At 41.0% G+C, this 27,303-nt stretch overlaps 1 protein-coding gene across 3 annotated transcripts in view; it reads left to right on the forward strand.

The window, feature by feature from the left end:
• LOC111157150 (transmembrane protein 27) overlaps window positions 1-15,614 on the forward strand; it is a 34,126-nt gene extending 18,512 nt beyond the window's left edge. For 2 of the 3 annotated variants that reach the window (XM_022518410.1, XM_022518411.1), the window contains exons 4-6: window positions 743-856; window positions 5,863-6,057; window positions 14,752-15,614. In XM_022518410.1, the coding sequence (XP_022374118.1) occupies window positions 743-856; window positions 5,863-6,057; window positions 14,752-14,908 (466 nt within the window). In that variant the 3' untranslated portion in view covers window positions 14,909-15,614. Of the gene's footprint in view, window positions 1-742; window positions 857-5,862; window positions 6,058-6,826; window positions 6,888-14,751 lie in introns of those variants that run through there. The other variant, XM_022518412.1, reaches the window with a different exon arrangement.
• The last annotated feature ends 11,689 nt before the right edge of the window (window positions 15,615-27,303 follow it).

The following is a 27,303-nucleotide window of genomic DNA, read 5'->3' on the forward strand; positions in this document are numbered from 1 at the left end:
TTTAGCCCTGGCAGCATTGAGTTATGTGGACTCTCCTGTAATTTTCAACCTTTATATCTTTCATACATTCATATATAATTGTCTCCCATCTGAACACTAATGTCATTTCTTTCATGTTATATGTCCTGGCAATGTATGTACTCAGAGTGGTGTGGCACATTCCCATTGACAGTTGGAAAGCAAATAATTGCAGAAACAGTGTTTAAAGACTGCTGGTAAATTGATGATAGCACTTCAGCTTGGAGGTCTCCTAGTGTGTCTGCTCCAGTACTGGAGTGGGAGAGGGACGGCAGTGTGGCCAACACAGAAGCAATATGGGACCAGGGAGTGGCAACTGATTTGTCTGGATCTAAGATGTGTCAGTCTGAATGGGACTAAGAACAGCTGGATGAGGCAACACCAGAGGCATCTGTGGTTTCGAAAGAGGCTCAGTGTTGGGGAAGCAGGGATGCTTGTCAGCTAACAGGTGATGAAGAATGAGATCCTTAACACTTTTGACTGTGTACTTTGGTTATTTTCTCATTTTGGTAGATTCTCCTTTAAGGAGTGATTCCTAAGTATCTGATTTTGAAACAGAGGAGATTTCCTGTGTTATTTTCTTCTTAATAAGGCTTTTCTTAAAACAGTAAAAATGACTTCATAGCTAACACACCTTTTAAGATGGTAATTATGCCGGAGTGGATGTTCTAATGGAATCGGTCATTATTTGCTTATAATGTATTTTTTTCTCCATCATCTGCAGAATTTCCAATGTCCTACTTTGCAATGTAACCCAGCGGGTGTCATTCTGGTTTGTGGTTACAGATCCTTCAAAAAATCACACCCTTCCTGCTGTTGAGATACAGTCAGCCATAAGGTAATCACCGCTAAATATGTCTTCCCCTGGCATATCAACTTGTTGATTGATTTGACAGTTTTCATAAATTTTGAAGAATTCTCTCTGTGCTTCACAATGATTTATGTATTCATAGGTGAAAGATTTAATTTTGTTAGCTTGTATTAAGCATTAGTTTGGATCAGTGTTTTTTTATCCAGGGACAATTTTGCCTCCAAGGAGACATTTGGCAATGTCTGGAGACATCTTTGTTGTCACAATTGAGGTGGGGGGCGTGGGGTATTGAGTAGACGGAAGTTAGGGGTGATGCTGAACATCCTGCTATGCACAGGATGGCCCTTCAGAACAAAGAATTATTCAACCCCAAATGCCAATTGTGCTGTGGCTGAGAAGCTCTGGGTTAAATATTAGCTATATGAATGTTTAGGGCTGTCTTCTTTTGGCAAGAAAACCTGGTGTGGTGCTGTTGTGTGATGGTTTATCACATGGATTCTGGAGCCCAAATTTGTAGGTTTTGTCTCTGGATTATAGACAAGTTACTTCCCCTCATTTTGTTTTCCTCCTATAATCTATAAAACAGGAATAGTTATGGTACCTCTCCCTCAGAGTTGTTGAGAAGGTTAAATGAGTTAATAAATATAAGGTATTTCAAAGGACAAGTCATACCTTTGACTTTTATTTAAACAATAAAAATGGTCTCATTTTTTGGGTCTCTAAGGACTTAGCTTCTTTAGTTAATGTATAGTCTTTGCCTTTAAAATATATATATTTTTAAAAACAAGGTAAGAGCGTGACTGTCATACAAATTAAAAGTAAATGCTACTAAAGATTTTATTGTCTCATTAATTAATGAAGGAACTAGTAAAATGGTAAAAGCAGTTCAAAGGAGACTTCAAGGGATGCCTGAGTGGCTCAGTCTGTTAAGCGTCTGCCTTTGGCTCAGATCATGATCTCAGGGTCCTGGGATCGAGTCCTACATCGGGCTCCTTGGTCAGTGGGGAGCCTGCTTCTCCCTGTGCTTGCCTCTCCCTCTGACTACTGCTCACCCAGCTTGTGTTCTCTCTGACAAATAAATAAAATTTTTAAAAAACAAACAAAACCCAAAGGAGACTTCAAGGACTGGTGCATCTTTGGCAATCAAGGAATGGTGATGTCCATTTACAAAAAGGTGCACCATTCTGTCCATCAGGTAGTGATCAGTCATATTCGACCAAACACAGCTCACTTGATTTTCTCTGGGCAAGAATCATTTACGTTATGTCAGTTTTCTACCACTTATAGATTTGCGAAATAACTCAAAGACAAATAGAAGGTATAAATTGTCCAGAAAGGTGTATTCACCAGATACTCAGTAATATTTTTTACCCACTTCATATTTTACACAGTTTTCCCCCAGTTCTTCTCCACCCCTCCTTGTAATCATGACGATCTTTCAAAAAAGTGAAGTGTATTCTTGACTTCAAAGAAGGATGCAGTTTGTTTTTACTTTAATCAATGTGTACTTTATGTATGTAAATTTTCCATCCCTAAAATAACTACTGTTGGGCAAAGGTATATTAGAACAGTAAGTTCAGAAAAGAAACTATTTCTGGAAAAAGAAAGAAGGAAACAAAGTAACTCCCCTTACAACAGACTTACAAGTTACCGAAATACACATTATTCTCTTTACCATGAAGAAACACCTAGCAGAACTCATTTACTGTCTGTAAAATATTAAAATTTAAGATAATGAGTATGTAATCAATGCCAAAGGTTTTTGTGTGAACAATCATCCATTTCCCTTGCCAAAGCAAAGGCCTTGAGGATCTATACTAGTGGGATACAGTTTAATCTGCTTTAACAGGAAGGTTTGAAATACGTTGTTCCTGTACTTACACCACTAAAAAATACTGCTAAGACCCACCACTTAGGGCATGAGAATTAGGAACACTGTATTTCACTGTATTTTATTCACGCCCTCTCCATGATCTAGGAGGACTACAAGGAAATGAAGGCACTGCGGTGAGAGTAGGCTCCCATTAATGTGAGGGGGAAGAGTGAGTGTTGGGGCTGAAGGTGGAGGGTGCAGATGAGTGTGTCCATGACGGAATGCCTCAAAGGTCCTTGCAGGACAAGCTGCTTAGGGGGTGGGGAAGGCTGAAAGAATGAGAAGTTATGTCAGGGGTAGGTCTCATCAAGATTGTATGAAAATAAAGGGAACAATACCAAGAAAGAAGGATAGCATGAAAAGCGAGGGGATGGCAGCTAGAGGGCAGGTAATAGGAATTTCAAGGCTGAAGAATCTGGTGGAGGTGGGCACAATGATGCTAGTTCTGCTTCATATTTGCACAACCCTCTCTGCTTCGTGAAGTGTGTTCCTGCACGTGTGTGGCATTTCATGTCAACACCGATCACTTCTGAGTAATTTTTTTTAAGGATTTTATTTATTTGTTTGAGAGAGAAAGAGAGGTGAGGGACAGAGGGAGAAGCAGACTCCCTGCTGAGCAGAGAGCCCGCTGTGGGGCTCGATCCCAGGACCCTGGGATCATGACCTGAGCTGAAGGCAGATGCTTAACCAACTGAGCCACTCAGGCGCCCCAGAACGTCTGTCTCTTTCTTTCTATCTATCTATGTATCTATCTAGCTATTTACTATTTTTTATTATGTTCGGTTAACCACTGTATAGTACATCATTAATTTTTGAGGAAGTGTTCAGTGATTCATGAGTTATGTATAACTTCTAATCAGTCCGAGAGGCAAAAGAACAGCAAAGTGTTCACTAACCAGGTAGCTAGAATGAGAATATAGAGCAACTTCTCATTTTACTCTGAGTCATACCTTAGTAGTGGGGTTCGTTATTTTGTAGAGACATTTGTGTTCCCAGATTATCAGTGATAGGTTCTGGAAAAAGGAAGCTTTTCAGTAATTTGACAATACCCAAAATATGGGAAGAGCCCAGACGTTCATCAGCGGATGACTCTCTCTCTCTCTCTCTCTCTCTCTCTCTCTCTCTCTCTCTCACACACACACACACACACACACACACACACACACACACAGGAATATTACTCAGCCATCAAAAAGAATGAAATCTTGCCATTTGCAACGACATGGATGGAACTTGCGGGTATTGTGATAAAAAAAATTACATTGGAATTATCTGCTGCTATAGATTAGCTGGCTGGGATTCTTTTTCACATTTGTGAGTAATCATGTCTCTACATAGATTTTTATTTGGTAAAGGAGGTCTTTCCTGATAGCCTCGTGCTGATCTGCAGAGATTGTCCAGCCATTACTGTCAGGTTCAAGACCCACACTGTCCAGGATGGTAGTCATTCCCCATATGTGACTGCTGAGCACTTGAAATGTAGGTAGTCCAAGATTAGATACACCCTAAGTGTAAAGTACACATCACATTTCAAAGATTGAGTACAAAATACAATGTGAGCCAACTCAAGATTGACGACAGGTTGAAATTATATTTTTCTGGATGTGTTGGGCAAAAAAATTATTAAAATAGTTTCAGGGTACCTGGCTGGCTTGGTCAGTAGACCATGTGACTCTTGATCTCGGGGATACGAGTTCAAGCCCCATGTTGGGTGTGGAGCCTACTTAAAAAAATTAAAATAATTTCACCCCTTCCTTTTTACGTTCTCTTAAAATGCACCTCATAGAGTATTTGAAGTCACACATGAAGCTCACATCATATATGTATTTTCCGTTGCTGCTCCAGAGGTAGATGAAGTCAGTTGTCTAGTGTGAATTCAGTAAAGGCCAGAGAATATCCCAAGAAATCTCCTCATCTAGTTTGCAAATTCCAGTTAGAAATTCACTTATTTGGTTTTAGCCAAATAAGTCTTTGCTCTCAACCCCTCCCTAACCACTGCCACCACCAAAAATGCAGATTTTGCCCAGGAAGAGTAATTCATTTACCTTGATATTTTTTCTGGATTTTTGGGCTTCTCAAGCACCAATGACTTTATTCATATGAAACTTGTAGTCCTGAACAAAACTATTATATCATTGTCTCCATTCCTGTGCTTACTACATACTCTGGCCTCAAGAATTCCTGTGGATCCCTCAAAACATAGCTCAATGTTGCTTTCTCAGGAAAGCAGCCCTGACTTCTTGATATGAGGTACTTGGTCCCCCCACCATCTCCCACGCGGGCCATACTTAACGTCTTTCATGGAACATTTTGCACCACGCTGTGATTGTGGAGGGACTGATGTGCCATCCTTCTCGACTGGTCTAGACTGTAAGCACCTTGGTATTTTCATTTCACTTTGTATCTCCAGCACTTACCACCATATCTGGTACTTGGTAAGTTTTCAGCAAGTGTTTGTTGAATTAATGAAAAAAAAATCAAACTGATGGATTTACAGCTGCTCCTGGTTTCATGGTTCTTTTTTATTCCTGATATTCTTTTCTTCTTGAGTTTTTTTTTTTTTAATATTTTTTATTTATTTATTTGACAGACAGAGATCACAAGTAGGCAGAGAGGTAGGCAGAGAGAGAGAGAGGAGGAAGCAGGCTCCCCGCTGAGCAGAGAGCCCGATGCGGGACTCGATCCCAGGACCCCGGGATCATGACCTGAGCTGAAGGCAGAGGCTTTAACCCGCTGAGCCACCCAGGCGCACCTCTTCTTGAGTTTTTCACCCACTTTTTTACACACAACTTTCCCTCTTCCTGCTGTTGGTATTTGTGTAAGTCACCTTAAATTGAGTTGTGTCATCTTAGTCTAGAGGCTGCCTTTCTGGAAATAAAACCTGGTGGGCAGAGCTTCAAGCTCAGGACTTCAGGTTACTTCTAGGACATTCCCAACAATGGAGGGCAGTAGGCGAGCCTTTCTATAGCAGCCAGCACTGCTATGAAAAGAGTACCACAGCATGACTGCCCCCCGTCAGACTGTCTAGTCAACCCGAGGTCTCTTGCCACAGGGGTGCTCTGTTTCTACAGATAATTATAATCATGAAGAGATAGGACTATACCTTCTGTTTCTAACTTTTTTTCTCTCTTGTTTGTTTTTAATCCTCATTATATTGTAGAATGAATAGGAACCGGATCAACAATGCCTTCTTTTTGAATGACCAGACCCTGGAATTTTTAAAAATTCCTTCCACTCTTGCACCACCCACTGACCCATCCATGCCCATCTGGATCATTATATTCAGTGTGATATTTTGCATCGTCATAGTGGCAGTCATGCTGTTGATTTTATCAGGAATCCGGCAACGTAGAAGGTAAGATACTTAAACAGAGTGACTTAGGGAGGATTTTCCTATTTCCTTATGACTTGGAAAAATGAGGAGGGGATTTTCTCCAAGCTGAAAATAATGCCTTAAATCTGAAACTTTGAAAATATTGGTGATTATGAAAATATCACTTAGGCTCTTGTGTTTAGAGACTTTCTAGAGTCCAGTGTCCTTTACTAACGACTCCTTCCAATATTATCTTTTTCTTTCTTCTACACTGTATGAATATTTCATATCAAGAATTGATTTTAATATCTGTATTATGCTTTTGTAAGTTGGATATACAAACCTAAGTAGACTTTTTGGGTGGGCAGAGTTAACCTTTAACAGTCCTCTACCGGCAGATGCCAGCAGTTCCACGGTTCTTTCCATGCCTCCCCAGCTTGGCTTGCCTTTTCTTGGCCCAGTGCCTACAGCCCCCATCTTGTCCCGGATACTCTTGTGCTTCTCTGCTTCCCTCCTTTCAACAGTTGCTTGTCCCTCTAGTGCCTGTAGAACTACGTTCCTCGAGGTGAACTTCGAATCAGCACCTTGCATCAGAATCACCTGAACGCTTGTTTAAAATGAAGGTTTGCCCTACTGCAAACCTTCTAAATTATAATCTGCAAAGGGGATGCATTTTAATGAATATCCGGGTTATTCTAATTCACTTAGTTTGAGAGCTTCCAGTTTGGAGATTGCTACTCCCGGAGTCCCTTTACCTGGATTCCGGGGCACCTACAAACTTTGCTGTCTAAATTATTGCCATTTCTTCAAGGGAGACTTTCAGACCACTGGGGAAGTTATGAAGGTAGGAGAACAGGAGGAGAGGAGGAGAGGATTTCTCAGCATGATGAAAGGAGAAAATTTTGTTTACAAGTACCTCTGATCCAGAGGGGAAGTGGAGAGGGTCCTCACTCTTCATTAGACAGTTTGATTTTTCTAAAACCTTCTCACCTGATTCCAAGGAAGAAGAATTTTGGTAAGTGGGAATCACAGGGACATGCATTGGCTTTCAAAAGGGTCGATGCCCACATAGACATGGGGGTTGAGTTTGGCCAAGTGTAGGTTCAACTAAATGTTTCTCTGGAGGTTTACTACTTTCCCTATGCCTCACCCTAGTTACTAGCAGAAGGGAATCATTTCAGATGTTGGCCTTTGTAACTTTTTTCCACAAATGATAAGTGAAATGCTCTGGAATAAATGAGATTTATGTTTAGTCCCCATCTTAAAACTCAGAGATTAAAATCAAGTTGTACTTGCTTGATTTTCTTCATCTTGGCATGGTATACACAATGCTGAGAGCCATGGTATAAGTTGTCAGTTTGTTTTGTTTTCAGTCTTTTTTTTTTTTAATATTAAGAAAGGTTCCCTTGTAATATTTGACTACTTGTGTTTAATATGTTTAAGTTCCATATAATCCTATAATATAATATAATCCTATATATATATAATATATACTATATATATTATATATGTATAATATAATCCTATCATACTATATTATAATATAATCCTATAATTCTAGGATTTCTAACGATCATAACCTCTGTAAATTCACTTCATCTCCTTGGTTCCCTGTTTTCTCAGTAGCACAGTATACTCTAGGAGTTAGAAGGACGAACGATAAGACATACTGCTTAGATCCAAACTATTTATATCCTAGATTCTGCTGTTGTATGTAATCCATTAACTCTGCATATCAGGAGGCACAGGCAGTGAGTCAGGGAACCCAAGCGCAGGAGAGTATGGTTTGCGATGCTAGCATTGGGTTGGTTAAATTTTTCTTTGTTGCTTGTGCAGAGATGACTTTGCTGGAGTGACAGTGAGGTATACCGGAAATAATGAACTTGGTGGGATAAAAAGAGTTAATGCAGTGGTGTGCTTAGAGTGGTGCCTGGCCCACGGGGAGCACTCAGTAAGTGTTAGCTGTTACTGTTATTTTATTATCCTGCCATTTGCTGGCCTTCCAGCTCGTGCTATCTCTTTCCTGCTGAGCGGGTCCTGCAGTAATATAATAATTGGGTGTGTAGCATCATAATCTGTTGCCTGGGAGAAGTGAGGCTGTTGTCACAACCTTGCCTTCGCAAATTCATTTTGTGTTCAGACTAGGAAAACAGATAGACACATCTCTTGCAGAAATCTGGAGAGCATCACTAATTGGCAAATAGAGTCAGGACAGTTATGACAACCTTCTGAAGATAAATTGATTTGTGGTGTTGTAAGTTAGATACGATCTGTGGTGGGTTTCTCATGGGCAAAGTACTGCTTGGAAGGTGTGGAGAGGGTGCGGTCCGGAGTGGGGAGAGCCCTGGTGATGGTGATGAAAGCCCTTTCTAATCATGGAAAAGGCAGAAGTTGGCCCCAGTGCTTTTAGTCCTAAGGAAACAAAGATTTGTTCAACAGTTCAGTCCATACATTAGATACTAATGAACATAGTTTGCATGATAGAAAATCTTACATTTAGAAGGCCAGGAGAGGGTTGTCTCAGTTAACCGTTTTGCTTCCGTGGAGAAGAATGCCGCTGTCATCAACAACATATGCATATTTAAACCTACTGCTCAGGACATTTCTCAAGGAAACCTTTAACAATTCTTTTACCTTTGTCAGTAGCAGCACTACATTGATTACTCATAGCTGATCACTGTGAAGTGTGCAGTCATTGGAAGCCAAACTGGGTGAACTCAAACACCACCTATGCCCTTTAGCCAGATGACCTTGGTCAAGTCATCCAATTTCTGTGGGACTATTTCTCCATCTGTAGTTAGCAGATACTATCTCATAGGGCTTCCGTGAGGGTTGGTTGAGATAAATGTGTATGAAGTACCTAGAATATAGCATGCACTAAATAAACAGTATTATTATCCAAGATCAGCTTAACCCATTTCTGTGACTAAGGGATACTGAAAAAAGGATCTCATTTTCATCCAGAAATTGCCAGGATGCTATAAAAAGTTTTCCAGTTCAGTGGCTCATTGTTTGGGATTTTATTAGTTAACAAATCCCTATTTTATTTTATTTTTTTAAAGGTTTTATTTATTTATTTGACAGAGGGAGAGAGAGATCACAAGCAGGCAGAGAGGCGGGTAGGGGGGTGGGCGGGTGGGTGGGAAGCAGGCTTCCTGCTGAGCAGAGATCCCGATGTGGGGCTCAATCCCAGCACCCTGAGATCATGACCTGAGCCGAAGGCAGAGGCTCTAACCCACTGAGCCACCCAGGCGTCCCACAAATCCCTATTTTAAAAAGCAAGTGATCTTATTAGGGTTGCTGTTTACTACAATAGTGGTGAACTGGTTAACCAGCTGTCTAAAAAATAGCCCAGTTTGGGAGCTCTAGTATTTATCAGGGACGATACATACCCAGATAATGTGGATGGTCCCTGCCTACAAGGAGATTATAGTCTTGCACTTGGTAACAATGCCAGATTAAGTACTCAGGACATAACCCTAGCTAATGCTCCCAGTAGAGCAGAGTCGTTTGTAGATTCACTTGGTTTATATCTAGTTATATTTCTATTCCCATAAGGGCAGTAGTAAACAGAAATGCATTTAGATTTCTAAAAATACTGCTTTTCACACAAGGGGATGGGGCTCAGCCAACATTTTCAATATACTGAAATTTCACATTCTTAAAAAGTTTTAAGTCGGTAGTCTTAAAAATAGATGTATAAGTAAAATCAGAAATGTTAGAGCTAATAATTGTTTTCCTTTGCTGTTCTTTTTTTTTTTTTAAGATTTTATTTATTTGACAGAGAGAGATCACAAGCAGGCAGAGAGGCAGGCAGAGAGAGAGAGAGGAGGAAGCAGGCTCCCTGCCTAGCAGAGAGCCCGATGTGGGACCCGATCTCAGGACGCTGAGATCATGACCTGAGCTGAAGGCAGAGGCTTAACCCATTGAGCCACCCAGGCAGCCCTCCTTTGCTGTTCTTAAATGTACATACTCAGTAGGAATCTAATGTGTGTTTTTTTTGTTGTTTGTTTTTTTTTAAGATTTTATTTATTTATTTGACAGAGAGAGATCACAAGTAGACGGAGAGGCAGGCAGAGAGAGAGAGAGAGAGAGAGAGAGAGAGAGAAGCAGGCTTCTTGCTGAGCAGAGAGCCCGATGCGGGACTCGATCCCAGGACCCTGGGATCATGACCTGAGCCGAAGGCAGCAGCTTAACCCACTGAGCCACCCAGGCACCCCAGATGTGTGTTTTGAGTGAAGCCTGGGGAGATTAAGTAGAGTTCTAGGTCCACTGGTTTCACCAGTCTTGTTCCTGTCTCAAAGATAAGCTGCTTCACATAGTTGAGTCTTAGCTCCTTCATTTGAAAAACAGAGATAATAAGGGGCACGTGGGCGGCTCAGTTGGTTAAGTGTCTGCCTTCGGCTCAGGTCATGATCTCAGGGTCTCTGGATCAAGCCTCGCATCGGGCTCTGCTCAGCGGGGAGTCTGCTTCTCCTTTTCACTCTCCCTCTGTGCGCTCTCTCTCAAATAAATAAGTAATGTCTTAAAAAACAGGGATAATAACATCTTTATAATACTGCAATAGGAATTAAATGAGGTGATGTACACAAAGCACTTAGTCTGGTTTCTGTCATGATATAGATACTAATTATTGTTATCACTACCACATGGCAGACATGAAGCAACCTGCCTATGGTCACGTGGTCAGAAGGTTCGTAGTAACTGTCTTTAAAACCAGGTAGTCTGGGGGTGCCTGGGTGGCTCAGTGGGTTAAAGCCTCTGCCTTCGGCTCAGGTCATGATCCCAGGATCCTGGGATCGAGCCCCGCATCGGGCTTTCTGCTCAGCGGCGGACTGCTTCCCCCCTCTCTCTGCCTGCCTCTCTGCCTACTTGTGGTTTCTGTCTGTCAAACAAATAAAATCTTTAAAAAATAAAATAAAACCAGGTAGTGTGGATCCCAAAGCCCATCAGTCTGACTGGACTGCGGTGCCCACTGAAATCATTCCAGTAACATTGACGTTTTCCCTGGGAATCATCCATACTGATTATGAGGATGGTTCTAATTCCCCAATAATTAATTCTGTTCTGTTTCAAAATCATATTTGTCTATCCTTTGTGTTTTTCTGGCTATTCTTGGGCCTTAGCTCTTTAGTCCTATCTCGTTTGAAGGGAGACAGAAATATTCTTTGTGCTTTCAGCCACCACTACTTTATTTTTTTTTTGAAGATTTTATTTATTTATTGGAGAGAGAGAGAGAGAGAGAGAGAGAGAGAGGGAGAGGGAGAACAAGCAGGGGGAGCAACAGAGAGGGAGAAGCAGGCTCCCTGAAGGGAGCCCAATACGGGGCTCGATCCCAGGATCCCCGGGATCACAGCCTGAGCCGAAGGCAGGTGCCTAACGACTGAGCCACCCAGGCGTCCCACCACTACTTTATCATGAGCAAACCCTAACCCTGCTCCTCGACACCCCTTAGCTCCAAGGGTCACCCAGCATTTTTTTTTTGTCCCTTCATTTGCCCCTCTTCTCTCTAGATTTATGAGAACTATCTACCCTCAAGGTTTTTAAGAACTAGTTTCAGGTATTTTACTTTTTTAAGACAATCTTCTTCCTGAACTGCCGTACACTGCAAGAACAGTGGAAGTCAGCACTCAATTTTATTTTTCAGGAAAAGGAATTCATGTTTTTAGCGGAACATCAAATCAGAATGATCCAGAAACACAGTTAAGTTTTATTATTGTTAGTAAGAGCAATGCAGAGGCAGTGAACCCGTTTATTACCGTATGTACTATGAAACGTGACAAAGCCCTGCATTACTGTTAGATAACTGGCGAGCTCCTTATCGTGTCCAGCCAGCGCCGTCCTGACATTGCAGTTTGTGAAGCCGGGCAAGGCCAAGACTCTGAACGACTGGATCCAAGGTCACAGAAGCACAATGTATACCGCATTCGCCACCGGCACAGCTCCATTAGATACATTTCCACAGCCGTTTTGCCCAGAATCTTTTTGGTTGAGAAATCCTTCTTCTCAAGAAGATGGACTTGTCCTTGTCTGTTTACATCTTTCTTTTTAGTTCTTCCCCATTCCTTTGTGAGGCCTAATGGATTAGTACTCCTTTATGGCTGGGAGTGGAAGGCGAGATTCCTTGTGGTGATCTGCAAGTGTCCAGCTCCCTGTGATTTTTCATCTAACTCGATAAAAGCACTTTCTTAACTGAGGGAACTGACAAATAGACCCTGGCCATGTCTATTTCAAAGACTCCCATTGCATTGCCACCTCCTTTAGAATGCTCCATCCGCTAAGATTTTTGTGATGTGAATTTCATACTTACATACACAAATTTTAGAGTAAGAGTTGACTGTTTAAAATCTGTTTATTGTTATGGAGAATTCTTATTCCCTCCAAGCCCAGTGAGGAGTGAGTGTGGGGGAAATTGCACGAACTAGACATTTTTTAAAAAATATTTTTCTTAGAAGAGTAAATGAAACAAGATGGGATTGGGAGGGAGACAAACCACAAGTGACTCTTAATCTCACAAATCAAACTGAGGGTTAATGGGGGGAGGGGGGTGGGAGGGGGGGTGGGATTATGGACATTGGGGAGGGTATGTGCTATGGTGAGTGCTGTGAAGTGTGTAAACCTGGCGATTCACAGACCTGTACCCCTGGGGATAAAAATATATGTTTTTAAAAAATAAAATTAAAAAAAATATTTTTCTTTATTTTTATTTATTTGACAGACAGAGATCACAAGTAGGCAGACAGGCAGGCAGAGAGAGGGGAGGGGGAGAAGCAGGCTCCCTGCTGAGCAGAGAGCCTCACACGGGGCTCGATCCCAGGACCCTGGGATCATGACCTGAGCCGAAGGCAGAGGCTTCAACCCACTGAGCCACCCAGGCGCCCCGAACTAGACATTTTTTGATGATAATTTACAAATACGCATTTGTTACTAGGGCTTCATCCCTTCTGAATCATCATTTTTTATAATCCATAAAAAATGGGAGGGAGGATGAATGAAATTTGGAGTTTTCCCCCGTTGTTAAGTCCTTTCTCTTCACTTTAGGACAAGGACTGTGTCTGTTTGAACACAGAGTAGTCACTCAAAACATAGTTATTCAATGAGTGTTAGGTACTATGAATGGAAGTGATATGATTGATGGTTATAGAATGTCAGTTGAATACCCTGTTCCCAAATCACCTCTTATTCAATGGTTGAGTATCATTGATGAGCCTCATTAGAATCAATTATTATTATAGTGGTGATTTTCTGTTTCTGTTACTTTGTCTATAATAGCTGTCATTCCTGTGTAAATAAGAGGTCTTTCTTTCCTCTCCCTTCCTCCCACCGTATTCTTTAAAGCACATTAAAATGGACTTTCATGCAGGACTAATAGGAAACTCTACCTCAGTCATCTCTGGGGCATCTTTACCACCTCTTTTTTTTTTTTTTTTAAAGATTTTATTTATTTATTTGACAGAGAGAGATCACAAGTAGATGGAGAGGCAGGCAGAGAGAGAGAGAGACGGAAGCAGGCTCCCTGCCGAGCAGAGAGCCCGATGCGGGACTCGATCCCAGGACCCTGAGATCATGACCTGAGCTGAAGGCAGCGGCTTAACCCACTGAGCCACCCAGGCGCCCCTCTTTACCACCTCTTCACTCACCAGAGACTCACCAAGGTTCTAAGGGACTTCCATAGTAGTGGGAGTCCATCCTGGTCACCACAGCAGTGCCCCCCATTCCAGCGGTGGGATCCATTCAGGTCTGCCTCTCTGAAGTCTCCACAGGTTCCTGGGACAAAAGAATCTCTAGCAAGTCTGGGAGCCTTATGCCCAAAATCATGCCTCCATGATGCCACAACCTTAATCTCTTATTAAGCATAATTGACTCAGTGACTTGGTCTTTCACAAAAGACAGGAAGACCCTTTGAATTCAAAGCTGCAGCGTTTCATACTCCTTTTATTAAGGGTGAGGATAGCAGAGTCTACAAAGAATCTGAGAATGAGGAAGTCAGAGATTTATACTGTCATATAGAGGTTTTTTGTTTTTGTTTTTCATTTTTTTTAATGACCTGCAGTTTTAGCTATGAGGTGTAATGTAATTAGTAAAATGTGTTCTGAGTTCCAAAAACCCAACTTACAAATGAAGACAACTATTTTGTAGTAGGTAGAGCCAAGCTGATACCTGCAGTTTATAATGCTTGCTTCTTTTCTACAAAGGAATGTGAGTTTGCTTCCTGATACCTCATTTCAATTTGATTTTCACTCAACATTTGCAGACTATTTGTCAAATTGTGTGAGAGAAATTTCATGCTTTTTAAAAATTCAGTTTTAGTTAAGTTGTTCTCCTAGGGCTAAATACTTTGACTTGCCACTTTGCCATACGTTTTCTTCACTTTCCTTCATGCAGTATGTGTAAGTGAATGTGTATGTGTGTATGTGTGTGTATACAAATACTTCATTCATATACATGTATATATTTCACTCATATACATATTCATATATATTTATTTTAGTATTCCAAATAAAACCACTTGTCCGGATCAATATGTACATGTATCATCCATGCAGACTTCTTATCTTACAGCAGCTTTTTACCCATTAGGTCTTTATCATCTTTGCAATTTATTTGGAAAATATGGAATCTCATCAATTATTTCATCATTCTAAGTTTCCTCTTCCCTCTCTTGCTCTCCATGTTTGTGCAGAAGACCAGGCTTTCTGCTTCTAGACCCCAATCATTCTTTTTATGTGCATTTAGGAAGAGCAAAGGACCATCTGAAGTGGATGACACTGAAGACAAGTGTGAAAACATGATCACAATTGAGAACGGCATCCCCTGCGATCCTTTGGACACAAAGGGAGGGCACATTAACGATGCCTTCATGACAGAGGATGAGCGGCTCACCCCTCTCTGAAGGGCTCCTGTTTTGCTTCCTCAGGAAACTCAACTCTTGTTTCTGTGCCACTGCTGAGCATTATAAATTATCAAGGACAGATCATCTATTTTATTTCACCATTCTTCTTTCCTAAGAAATTCTGCATGTGCATGAAAGTAAAAGGCCGTCATTTATACCCATGAAGACCACTGGAATCCTAAGCTGTTGACTACTCAAAATATTCTAAAATATTTCTCTGACAACACAATGTATAAGTATAGTCACGTGGTACCTTTACTTATTGGTTTAAAGGTGCATTAGTGTTGAACATTTCTAGAAATAAGGTCAGGCCACTACATATATATACAGATGTATATATATATGTGTGTGTGTGTATATATATATATTCCCCCCACACACACAATTTGAAGACCTATGGAGAGAGATTTTTCCAGTGGAGAATACCCATAATATGGTGTAAAAATCTTTGAAGATGGATCCTTTTTGAATATTGTTTATATCACTCTGTATATGACTGACTAAGCAAGAATAAAATATGATTGGGATATGAATGATAATGGGAGTGACTATATCCAAGGTAGAATTTCATCCTATGACCATACCAATACTTACTTATTCTCTATCATTCTCTAATAAGTCAGCCCTGTTGGTTGACTATTTCTGCAATTTGTAAAACTACAACCTCTGTGAATTTAATAAAGTGCTAATCATCTCTTTTTAATTATGTGACTGATTGTGGTCTGAGATTTATTTTCATACTGTGGAAATTAGGAAGCCTAATTTTTATTAGTTTTGTGTCATCTGTTCTGCAACCCTAGAATTGAATTATTTTTGTTGTGTGTATCCTCGCTTGAAGACATCTTGTAGTTTGTAGACTTCATTTTATTTCCAGATAGGCCATGGCTATTCTAATCTGTAATAATAAATTATACATTTATGAATAAAAAGAAACTTTGCTGCTCAGTCTCCTACTGCTTTCACCCATAGTTGATGTTACAGCAACAGTTACTAACTCTCTTTCCTGCCCCAGTGTTGCTCCCCAGACACAGACCCCAAGATAGGTAGTTGCAGGCAGAAGGTTCACTGGGGCGTGCTCTGAGGAGATACACTTGTAAGAAGTGAGGAAGGCGGGTGTGGCAAATAGATTCCAAGATGTCTGCCATCTCCCAGTGTTCACGCCTTTACGTAACCCCTCTCCGGGAGTGAGGATGGCACCTGGGACTTGCTTCTGCATGGAATACAGCAAAGATGAAGAGATATTACTCCTGCAATTACGTTGTATTACGTCTGAGTCTGTTTGCCAGCAGACTTGTTCTAGAGACTCTGCTTGCTGGCTTGATTAAGTAAATGGCCATGTCGGAAAAGCCTACGTGGAAGAGACTGTGAGCAGCCTCTAGGAATTGTTGGTGGCCTCTCAGCACTGAAGACAGCCTCTGAACAACAGCCAGCCAGAAGTGGAGGTCCTCAGTCCTTCGACCACAGGGAAATGAACTCTGTCAACAACTAAAGTGAGCTCGGAAGTGGATTTTTCCCCAGTCAGACTGTCTCCAGATGAGAATACAGTCTGGTCAGCGCTTTGCAGCCTGAGGAGAGGACGCAGTTGAGATGCGCCCAGACTCCTGACCCATGGACACTGTGAGATGATAAATGTGTGTTTTTTAAGCCACTGAATTTGCAGGAAGGTGTTATGCTGCTATAGGAAACTAATAGAGTAGGATTAGGCGGAGGGAGATGGGACCAGCAACATGATTACAACAGAGGCTTCAGCCAGTCCTTCAAGAAGCTTAGGAGCTGGGTTGTCCCTGACTGAGATAAGGTGGCTGAGCCTTTATATCTCCACATGAGCCGGTCAGGGCCAGGGGTGCTCTCTGGGGAGTGCCTGCTTTTGGCAAAGGTAGTTCCCCTGTTGCTGAGGGCAACTCCCATCAAAGGAATCAGCTGTGAGCCTTCAAAAGCCCGTGTTTCCAGAAGCTGGGGATGGGTGCATGGAACTTGAAGAGGGGACCTGGCAGACCCCCAGAATATCCACCATACCCTCTCCAGTCCATTGGCTGTAATGGAGCCTAAATAAATATCCAAAATATAAACTTGTTCCTGTTGGTTCCTAGCATAGATGCTTTTTTGTTTTTTAAGAGTTTATTTATTTACTTATTTGAGAAAGAGAGCACAAGCAGGAGGAGTGGCAGGGAGAAGGAGAAGCAGCCTCCCCACAGAGCAGGGGGAGCCTGATGTGGAACTCGATCCCAGGACCCCGGGATCATGACCTGAGCTGAAGGCAGTCACTTAACCAAGTGAGCCACCCAGGCACCCATAACATAGATGCTTTTATTTTTATTTTTTTAAAAGATTTTATTTATTTGACGGAGAGAGAGAAAGAGAGAGCTCACAAGTAGGCAGAGCGGCAGGCAGAGAGAGAGGGGGAAGCAGGCTCTCTGCAGAGCAGAGAACCCAATGCGGGGCTCCATCCCAGGACCCTGAGATCATGACCTGAGCCGAAGGCAGAGGCTTAACCCACTGAGCCACCCAGGTGCCCCACATAGATGCTTTTAAATGGTGGTTTATTATCTTTAGGATAAAGCCAGACTTTTAAAAACATAGGCAGGACCTGCTGTAGTTTGACCTCCACCTTTCTCTCACGTGCAGGCCATTGAACAAGCTGTCCTCTCTATGTTATTCTCTGTCTCAGCCACTTTTTGAGCTTGTCCTTAGCTTTTCTCTCACTTACACATCTTGCCCCTCCTGGAGGTCTTTGCTGGACCTCCCAGCTATGTGTTCTTAGATTGCCCAGATAATTATACTCATCTTGCTGTGCCAGAGTTATGTTATATTTAAATGTGTTTTTATGGAGGAAAGAGACCATAGAGGCAAGAGGATTCCTAGTACACTGTCTTCCTGAACATTCTCATAACCTACTTCACTTCCCTCGACCTATAACAAGATAGAATTAACCACTACTTTGTAACCTCACCATAGCTAGGTATCTTTTTAATGATAATTATAATATTTTACTACATTTGTTTTTACATATCTGTATCTTCACACTAAATAGAATATTCTTGGAGGCAGTGTTCAAGTCACTAAGCATAGTACCTTGTCTTCTTCCTTCCTCTCTCCCTTCTTTCTGTCCTTTATTCTACAAGGGTGAGCAAAATCAGATACAATCCCCGCCCTCACAGAGCTGAAAGTCTATAGAGCTCAATAAATGTGTGCTGATAAATAAGTAAATGAGATGGTAGCTGTTGCAAGCTCATAGTCTTATCCTTTCTGAGAGCAAAGTCTGTCCCTCTCCCTGTACATGGAAGAGTTTGAAATTGTGGGTATGAGATTTTTTATTTGGACACCATTTTAACTTGGGAACCATGTGTTCTTTAATATTAGTAGTGCTTCCTCATTTTTAGGAGAGGAAGGAGATTTATTCTCTCTATTGACAATAGATGATTTGCTAAAGAACAATTTTGTAGCTTACGTTTTCTTGAGTTGTGTACTCCGGAATAGGGTAGCTTTGCATATAGAATCGGTGAGACATCATCAGAATTTAGTGTGTACTAGCAAGTGTAATCCAAGACATGCATTCTCAAGATGGTGGAAATTGTTCTTACTGGGGAGAAAAAAAGTTTAGATGTCACAATGGCTTATACTCCTCCAAAGGACCACAATACATAAACAGATAAAAAGTGTATCTATGGTATCAACATTTTCTGGATGAGATATTAGGAAAAGATGTCTAAAAAGTCCCAATAATGGGGAGACAACAGGTGGAGAAACACTGATCCCAGAGAGGCTTCTTATTTTGAAAACATGGGATGAACCAATTTGATCACTAGATCATTGTCTTCACTGTTTATCCTAATGCTGAGGGCACTGATTCCACTTGCCAAGGTCTACTCCAGTAGGTATCCTTATTGGGGAAGTTTTCTGTGCTGGCAGAAATGTGCTATAAACTTGACAGTCAATATAACAGCAAAGTGGGGTTTTATGCCTTCTGCCTACTGCCTTTGACAAACACTCTGGGTAATTAGAGAGCAGTCAGTCATCAACCACACCTTTCATTTTTAATTTAATGATCCCATAATGTGTCACAAGGGAACACATTGTGAGGTGATATGTACTGGAAATAAAATGGTGTAAAGTAAGTGGAAATATAGCTGTCATTCCACTCTCCAAGTCCTTAATAAAAACTGTGATGAAACTAGAAAAACAGAAATGTCTGAAAAACAAGTCACTTAAGAAAAAATTAGATGGGATGGTTATATCTGGATTTGTTTCATAGAAGAAATGTAAATGTGTGTAACTTTTCATGGGGTTTGTTGTTGTTGTTTTTTTTTTTTTGGTGTAGTTTCACCGTCCATGTTTTCCACAAGGACTAACTACTACAAGCATCACTATATTATTTTTAAAAGATTGATTTATTTGAGAGAGAGAGAGAGACTATGAGTGGGGGGATGGAGCAGAGGGAGAGGGACAAACAGACTCCTCACTGAGCGTGGAGCCCGAGGCGGGGCTCGATCCCATGACCCATGCTGAAACCAAGAGTCAGACACAACCGACTGATCTACCCAGGTGCCCCCAAACACCACTATATTAAAGAATGCGGGGGTGCCTGAGTGGCTCAGTCAGCTGAGTGGCCAACTCTCGGTTTCAGTTTGGGTCATGATCTCAGGGTCCTGGGATCAAGCTCCTTCTTATGCTCTGCTCAGCGTGGAGTCTGCTTGGGGTCCTCTCTCTCCCTCTGCCCCACCCCAGCTCATGCTCTCTCTTTCTCTCAAATAAGTATTTTTTAAAAAATGAATGCGGTGAGTTCCTGCATTTCAAAAGATCCATGATCAGATTCCAGATATGAACATCACCAAGTGAAATACACACATTTATCATTCCTGGATAAGGAACAGAGAATGGGAAAGAACACAGGTTAAGAACCAAAAAGAGTAAAAACTCCCTCAAGAGGGGCACCTGGGTGGCTCAGTGGGTTAAAGCCTCTGCCTTCGGCTCGGGTCATGATCTTAGGGTCCTGGGATTGAGCCCCGCATCGGGCTCTCTGCTCGGCAGGGAGCCTGCTTCCCCTCTCTGTCTCAGCCTGCCTCTCTGCCTACTTGTGATCTCTGTGTGTCAGATAAATAAATAAAATTAAAAAAAAAATCCCTCAAGAGTCCAAATTCCCAGTCCTTTTTTCAAATTCATGGGACCCTGTAAGATAATATTTTATTTCCCACTTTACATCTTATTTTTCTTCATAAAAAATATTGCATGTCTAGTTAACTTGATTACATTAGCAAATGCAAGGAAGATTTTCCCCTTTCTTTCTTGCTATCTTTCCTTCACTCCTTCCTTTCTGCCTCAAGAACTTACTGATGTCCACTTTATGTAAAATACCATGCTAGTTCAGGAAATGTAAACAAAAGAAGAATATTTTAGAAGGGACCCATTCATTATTTATTGCAAGATTAAGCCTATTACTAAGAATACCATTCTATTGAGGCACCTGGGTGGCTCAGTGGGTTAAAGCCTCTGCTTTCGGCTCAGGTCATGATCTCAAGATCTTGGGATCAAGCCCCGCATCGGGCTCTCTGCTCAGCAGGGAGCCCGCTTCCTCCTCTCTCTCTCTCTCTCTGCCTGCCTCTCTGCCTACTTGTGATCTCTGTCTGTCAAGTAAATAAAATCTTTAAAAAAAAATGAATACCATTCTATTTTAGGGAAGCTGGGATTGAATGAATGAATGAATGGTTTCTGGTTGTTATTTATTGATTTATTTTGCTCTTCATTTTTATAGCATTGTTTGAGAAAGAATTTTATATCAGTTATTCATACAGAATAAGAACCAACGTAGCATAGCATTAGTCTCTTTTTAATTATAGCACAGTGGGGGCAATAGCAGGCTACAAATGATTGGTGCCAGTGTATTGGGCAGTAGGGGAGAATTTTGCCAGTAACTAAATGAAAACTGTGTCCCTAGATACAATTTTTCCAGAGTTACTCTTTGATGTCACTTACATTTTTTTTTGAAAATTAGTGATCATATAATATGGGTGTGGGGTGTTGGATGAAGGGAAACATTTATTCAGACCCAGAGAGTGATCTTGGGTTTGTTTTTTTTTTCCCAAGTGTTGGATGTCTTTTGACCCAATCTGAAAGTAGGTTCCCAGAACAACAGGGCTAGGTCATAACAAAGACCATTGGAAAAGGTGGATCATGAGCTCCTGGGCATGGCATAGAACAAAGGGGAACACTAGCCACCATGGACAGGCAAGCTAGAAGTGCCACTGTCAGGTGTCCTGGTACAGTGAACAAGTGTCCCTTATATGCAAAATTTAGCAAAAGTTCAATTAAGACTAATTTTCCTTTTAAAAAAGATTTTATTTATTTATTTGACAGGGAGAGAGAGATCACAAGTAGGCAGAGAGGCAGGCAGAGAGACGGGGGAGGCAGGCTCCCTGCTGAGCAGAGAGCCCGATGCGGGGCTCAATCCCAGGACCCTGAGACCATGACCTGAGCCAAAGGCAGAGGCTTAACCCACTGAGCCACCCAGGCACCCCTAAGACTAATGTCTTAACCACTCCCTGGATTCCCATTTGTCATCCTAAATCCTTAATTCATAGCCCATCATAATTAGTGAACAATGAATTATTGTGGCAACGATCGGTTTCTATGATAGTTGCATTTGAAAACTTATAAGGTTGAATCAGATAAAATTTCTTCTATGCAATCATTTTTGATTTACAAAAATGGCAGTTTCCTATGGCTCAAGCTATTAGTTTGCTAGCCAGTTCCTTGGACTTTAGGAAAGATGATCCCCATGTAAGTATGTGTCATATGTGGTAAGACAGCCTCAGGCCAGCTCATAGGAACATACTAACCCATAATATAGCTTAAGTAGTACACATTTATGATATAAAATATTAGAAGACAAACTTATAATGCCAGTAATTTAATGAAAACAGAAGATTTAATAAGAACTAGCTTTGACCATATTTTGTCAGTGCTTGAAGAAAAACAGGTTTTAATGGAAGAATAAGAAAGCACATGGAACTAGTCTAGTACAAGGAATTCATAGATACTCTGGAGACCTTTAAAGGACATTGATCCTGGCTCATTAAAAATTAGGTCTATAGGGGCACCCGGGTGGCTCAGTAGGTTAAGGCTTCTGCCCCACGTCGGGCTTTCTGCTCAGTGGGGAGCCTGCTTCCTCTTCTCTCTGTCTGTCTGTCTGTCTGCCTGCTTGTGATCTCTGTCTGTCAAATAAATAACTAAATAGAATCTTTTTAAAACATTAGGTCTATATTCACCATCTTGGCATCACCACCATCCACTTGCTTCCTAACTTTGCAGTGTGGCATCTGCAGTCTGGAGGAAACTGCTTCCTCAAAGTCACTAGTGAATTTCTGGTTGTTAAAGTCACAGCTTCCTTGTCCTCACCCTCCTGAATTTCTTGGAATCATTTTACGGTATAGGGCACCCTGCCCTCCTCTTTGACACACTCTTTGTTCTTGACTTTTCTGTGATATGGTCTTGTTGTTTTCCTCCTCCTCCTCTCTCTTTGACCATTCTAACTCCCAAATCCAAAACCGTCTGAAAACCATTTGGCAGCAACTCTGAGTTGAACAGATACAATGTTCTTCATGATCTTTATTTATTGTATTTAATAATATTGAATGCAGAAATATTCAAGTGTTTGGTGATGAGATGCTGCCCCAGATCCCAATGGGAGTAGATTAATACATGGTATAGGTAGGCACAGTGTTACTGGTGCGGTCTGGGTTCCAATCCTCACACCGCCATTAACTAATTGTGTGGTCCCCGGTATGAGGGATTCATAAGAGTGGCAAGAAGGCAATCCCATGAAATAAGTTGTCTCCATTTAGTGTAAAGAGAGTAATTTTTTAAAAAATTTTATTTATTTATTAGACAGAGATCACAAGTAGGCAGAGAGGCAAGCAGAGAGGGAGGGAGAAGCAGGCTCCCTGCTGAGCAGAGAGCCCAAAGTGGGGCTCGATCCCAGGACCCTGGGATCATGACCTGAGTTGAAGGCAGAAGTTTTAACCCACTGAGCCACCCAGGCGCCCTAAAGAGAGTAGTTTTAAAAAGGAACTAATACTTGCCCTATCTTCCCAAAAGGTTATTGATAGAACAGAATTTAATAAATAATAAGAATAGCAAAATTAATAAAGAAAATGTGCTCTGTGAGTGAAAATTTTTATTTCTTAAAATTGATAATTGAGACTACTCAACTTGAAGCCATAAAGAGGAATAAAAGGGTTTGCTTAAGGGAAATATTTTACTATATAAATATATATTTATATCTACAATGGCTGAATCTCGGAAATAGATAACCTACCTATCTGGAAAGACACAACCACACATAGATTTGGTAGGGAGACAGCTGGTAGGAATATAGATGAATTGTCCATTGCATTTATATATGGATTTTTTACAGTATAGTACTATTAGTGTATTTTCCCTTATAATTTTCTTAGTAACATTTTCATTTTCTAGTTCAGTTTATTGTAAGGATGCAGTATATAATACATATAACATACAAAGTATATATTGACTATCTTTTTTTTTTAAAGATTTTATTTATTTATTTGACAGAGAGAGAGAGAGAGATCACAAGTAGGCAGAGAGGCAGGCAGAGAGGGGGAAGCAGGCTCCCCGCTGAGCAGAGAGCCCGATGCGGGGCTCGTTCCCAGGACCCTGAGATCATGACCTGAGCCAAAGGCAGAGGCTTAACCCACTGAGCCACCCAGGTGCCCTGATCCCGTTTTTAAATAATTATTCTTTTTTTATTCTTTTAGTCTATGACTGTCATTGAACTAGTTGACATTTATTGAATCAACTGTCCTCCCGATCAATTCAGTAAAAAAAAAAGTTCTATCTCTCCGGATGAACAAGCTGTTTTGTTGAATTAACTGGTCAATATGATAGAACTTTGTGCATCGGGTCAAAATCTAATGATACTTAGACTCTTTTACATTGAGGATTGGTGCCTGTGATTTGTCTGCCAGGTATATGGCTATGAGTCACTCATCCAATTTTTTCATTACGTGGGGCTGTTAAAAGCAAGGCCTCAAAGGTCCCTGGGAGAACAGGGCCACAGGCCAGCAGTGGAACAATTCGTTCACATGATAAGCTTTTTAGGTCTTCTGTAGCACAATTCCAGGTAATCTAACATGCTCTTCGAAGAACTAAAGAGAATTTAAATCAATGAACGTAAGAACTAAAATCTGCTTGCTCAAAAGTGACAGAGGTTTGCCAGTGTTAGAATCTGCCATCATTCCAAGGCTGATCGAGGCTCATGTTATATTATAGTATTTACTTGCTAGATTATCATCTGCTTAGCTATAAAGGGGAATACCAAGGTTCATTTTGGTAGTACAATGATTGCAGAAATCCTCTCGGGTTAGTTTCAACTCTAGTGCTTTGACATACCCCATTCCAGTACATCGGCAAATAAAATGCTATTGACGAAACCTCACCAAAGATAATACTGGAGCCCTTTGGGGGAATCGAGGGTGTTGTAGGGGCTAGAGACCAGTGTCCTTGGCAGTTTTTCTCAGAGTTTCATAGTTTGTTCTCTCTTTGCGTTGAGAATCCCAAGAGATGCGTCACATATCTATGTATTACCTTTCACCACCTCCCTGCCAGATCTGTGTGTCTTCCAGATAGCTGGGTTATCTTACTTCTAAGATTTGGTCAGTGTGGAAATGAATATTTATCCACACAGTGAAATATTTTCCCTAAGTAAATCTTTCTTTTCTTAGTGAACACAACTTGAGGTTTTTCAATATCACTTTTTTAAAAAAGATTTTTTATTTATTTATTTGACAGACAGAGATCACAAGTAGGCAGAGAGGCAGGCAGAGAGAGAGGGGGAAGCAGGCTCCCTGCTGAGCAGACAGCCCGATACGCGGCTCGATCCCAGGACCCTGGGATCATGACCTGAGCTGAAGGCAGAGGCTTTAACCCACTGAGCCACCCAGGCGCCCCTCAATATCACTTTTTATAAAGAATATAAAAGTTTTATTCACAGGATTCATTTTGTTAACTAATTTTTAGTGCTTTTCCTTATTCACCCAATAGCAAGTATTACTAATCCTACCTAACAAAAGAAGACATGGAGGCTAAATGAATTTGAATATATTGCCCAAAGTCATATAACATTTTTAAATGTTCATGTGTTGTTGGAGGCTTTATAGCAACTGATTCTTTTTGTTTCCCTATTTTAATTATGTTGTTCTACTTTTTATTTATGTTCATTTAAAATGTAATCTGTCATCAGCTCCTCTTCCGGGAATTACTTGGAAGTGTCAAGTTGTGTATTCAATGGAGGACAAGAATTGGGACGGGGGTGCCTGAAACCCCATTACTGAATAACATGCTGGGTGGTTGCCAGGATTCTTCTTCGTCCAAGCCAAATACAGTACCATGGGCAGTGGCATAGAGAGAAATCCGAACCTTACACAGATTAGATGCTTTTCAAAACTGGAAATTTTATTACATTCTATTTTTTTAAGATTTTATTTATTGATTTGACAGAGAGAGAGAGAGAGATCACAAGTAGGGGGAGCAGGAGAGGGAGAAGCATGCTCCCTGCCAAGTAGAGAACCCATTGGATCAGGCTGTTAGAGAGGTAATGGAAGAGGGACTAGGACGCCTATCAAACCCCGGTCCTTACACAGTGAGTGGGAGTTGGGGTGGTTGGAGCAGGGGTGCGGAAGGAGGCCTCAGTTGGGCTATGGTTGGGGCTCATTCCTAGAGCAGCATTTGGTTTTGTTTGTTTTCCAACTTTATGGTGATATAATTGACATATAACTTTGTGTAAGTTTAAGGTATACAATGTAATAATTCGGAATATGCATACATTGCAAAAATGATTACCATGCTAAGGTTAGTTACCATGCCCATCACTTCACATAGTTACAGGTTTTCTTTTTGTGGTAAGAATTGATAAAATCTATTTTATCTTAGCAACTTTCAAATATATAATACAGTTTTGTTAACTATAGTAACCATACTGCACATTACATTCCCAGAACTTATACCACATCTTTTCCTATCCATTTATCCAGGGACAAACACTTAGGTTGTTTTGATATCCTGGCTATTGTGAATAATGTTGCAATGAACTTGGGTGTGCTGGTATCTCTTTGAGATCCTGTTTTCATTTTCTTTGGATATGTACCCAGAAATGGTATTGCTGGATCATATGGTAGTTATATTTTTTAATTTTTGGAGGAAACTTCATACTGATTTTCAGGGGGACTGCACCAATTTACATTTCCGCCAACAGTGAAGTTCTCTTTTCTCTACATCCTCACCAACACGTGTTATCTCTTGTCTTTTTTTTTTTTCATCACAGCCATTCTAACAGGTGTGAGGTGATAATTTGTATTTCTCTGATGAGGAGTGATGTTGACCACCTTGTACCTATTGTACCTATTGGCTGTTTGTGTGTCTTCTTTGGAAAATGTCTTTAAAAAGATATTGGTATGTTATGTTTCCATTTTCATTTGTTTCAAGATATTTTTTTGATCTCTCTTTTGACTTGTTTGTTCTTTAGCAGTGTATTGGTTATTTTTTTTTTAAGATTTTACTTATGTATTTGAGAGAAAGAGTGAGCATGAGAGAGAGAACCACAAGCAGGGGGCGGCACAGGGACAGGAGAAGCAGACTCCCCACTGAGCAGGGAGCCCGAAGACGTGGGGCTTGATCCCAGGACCCTGGGATCATGACCCAAGCTGAAGGCAGACACTTAACTGACTGAGCCACCCAGGCGCCCCTGCAAGTATATTGTTTAATTTCCACATATTTGTGAATTTCCCAGTTTTCCTCCTGTTATTGATTTCTAGTTTCATACCATTGTGGTTGGAAAAGATAGTTGGTATAATTTCAATCTTCTAAAATTTGCAAAGGCTAATTTTGTGACCTATTGTATCATCTGTCATGGAGAATGTTCCATGTGCACTTGAGAAGAATCTGTATTCTGCTTTTCTTGGATGGAATGTTCTGTGTATGTCTGTTAGGTCCATTTGACCTAAAGTATGGTTCAAGTCCAATGCTTCCTTGTTGATTTTCTGTCCGGATGATCTATCCGTTGTCAAAACTGGGGAGTATTAAAACCCCTTACTTTATTATAGTGTTGCCTGTTTCTCCCTTCAGATCTGTATTTGCTTTACAGTTGTTGTATCTTCTTGATGAATTGGTCTGTTCCCCATTATATAACCACCTTCTTTATCTCATTTTACCACTTAAAAAAAAAAGATTTTATTTATTTATTTGACAGAGAGAGAGTACAAGCAGGGGGAGTAGCAGGCAGAGGGAGAAGCAGGCTCCTCGCTGGATAAGGAGCCCAATGTGGGGCTCCATTCCAGGACCCTGGGACCATGACCTGAGGCTGAAGGCAGATGCTTAACCGATTG

The sequence above is a fragment of the Enhydra lutris genome, unplaced genomic scaffold (assembly GCF_002288905.1).
Source record: "Enhydra lutris kenyoni isolate GAN:26980312 unplaced genomic scaffold, ASM228890v2 scaffoldscaffold52, whole genome shotgun sequence".
Lineage (NCBI taxonomy): Eukaryota > Metazoa > Chordata > Mammalia > Carnivora > Mustelidae > Enhydra > Enhydra lutris.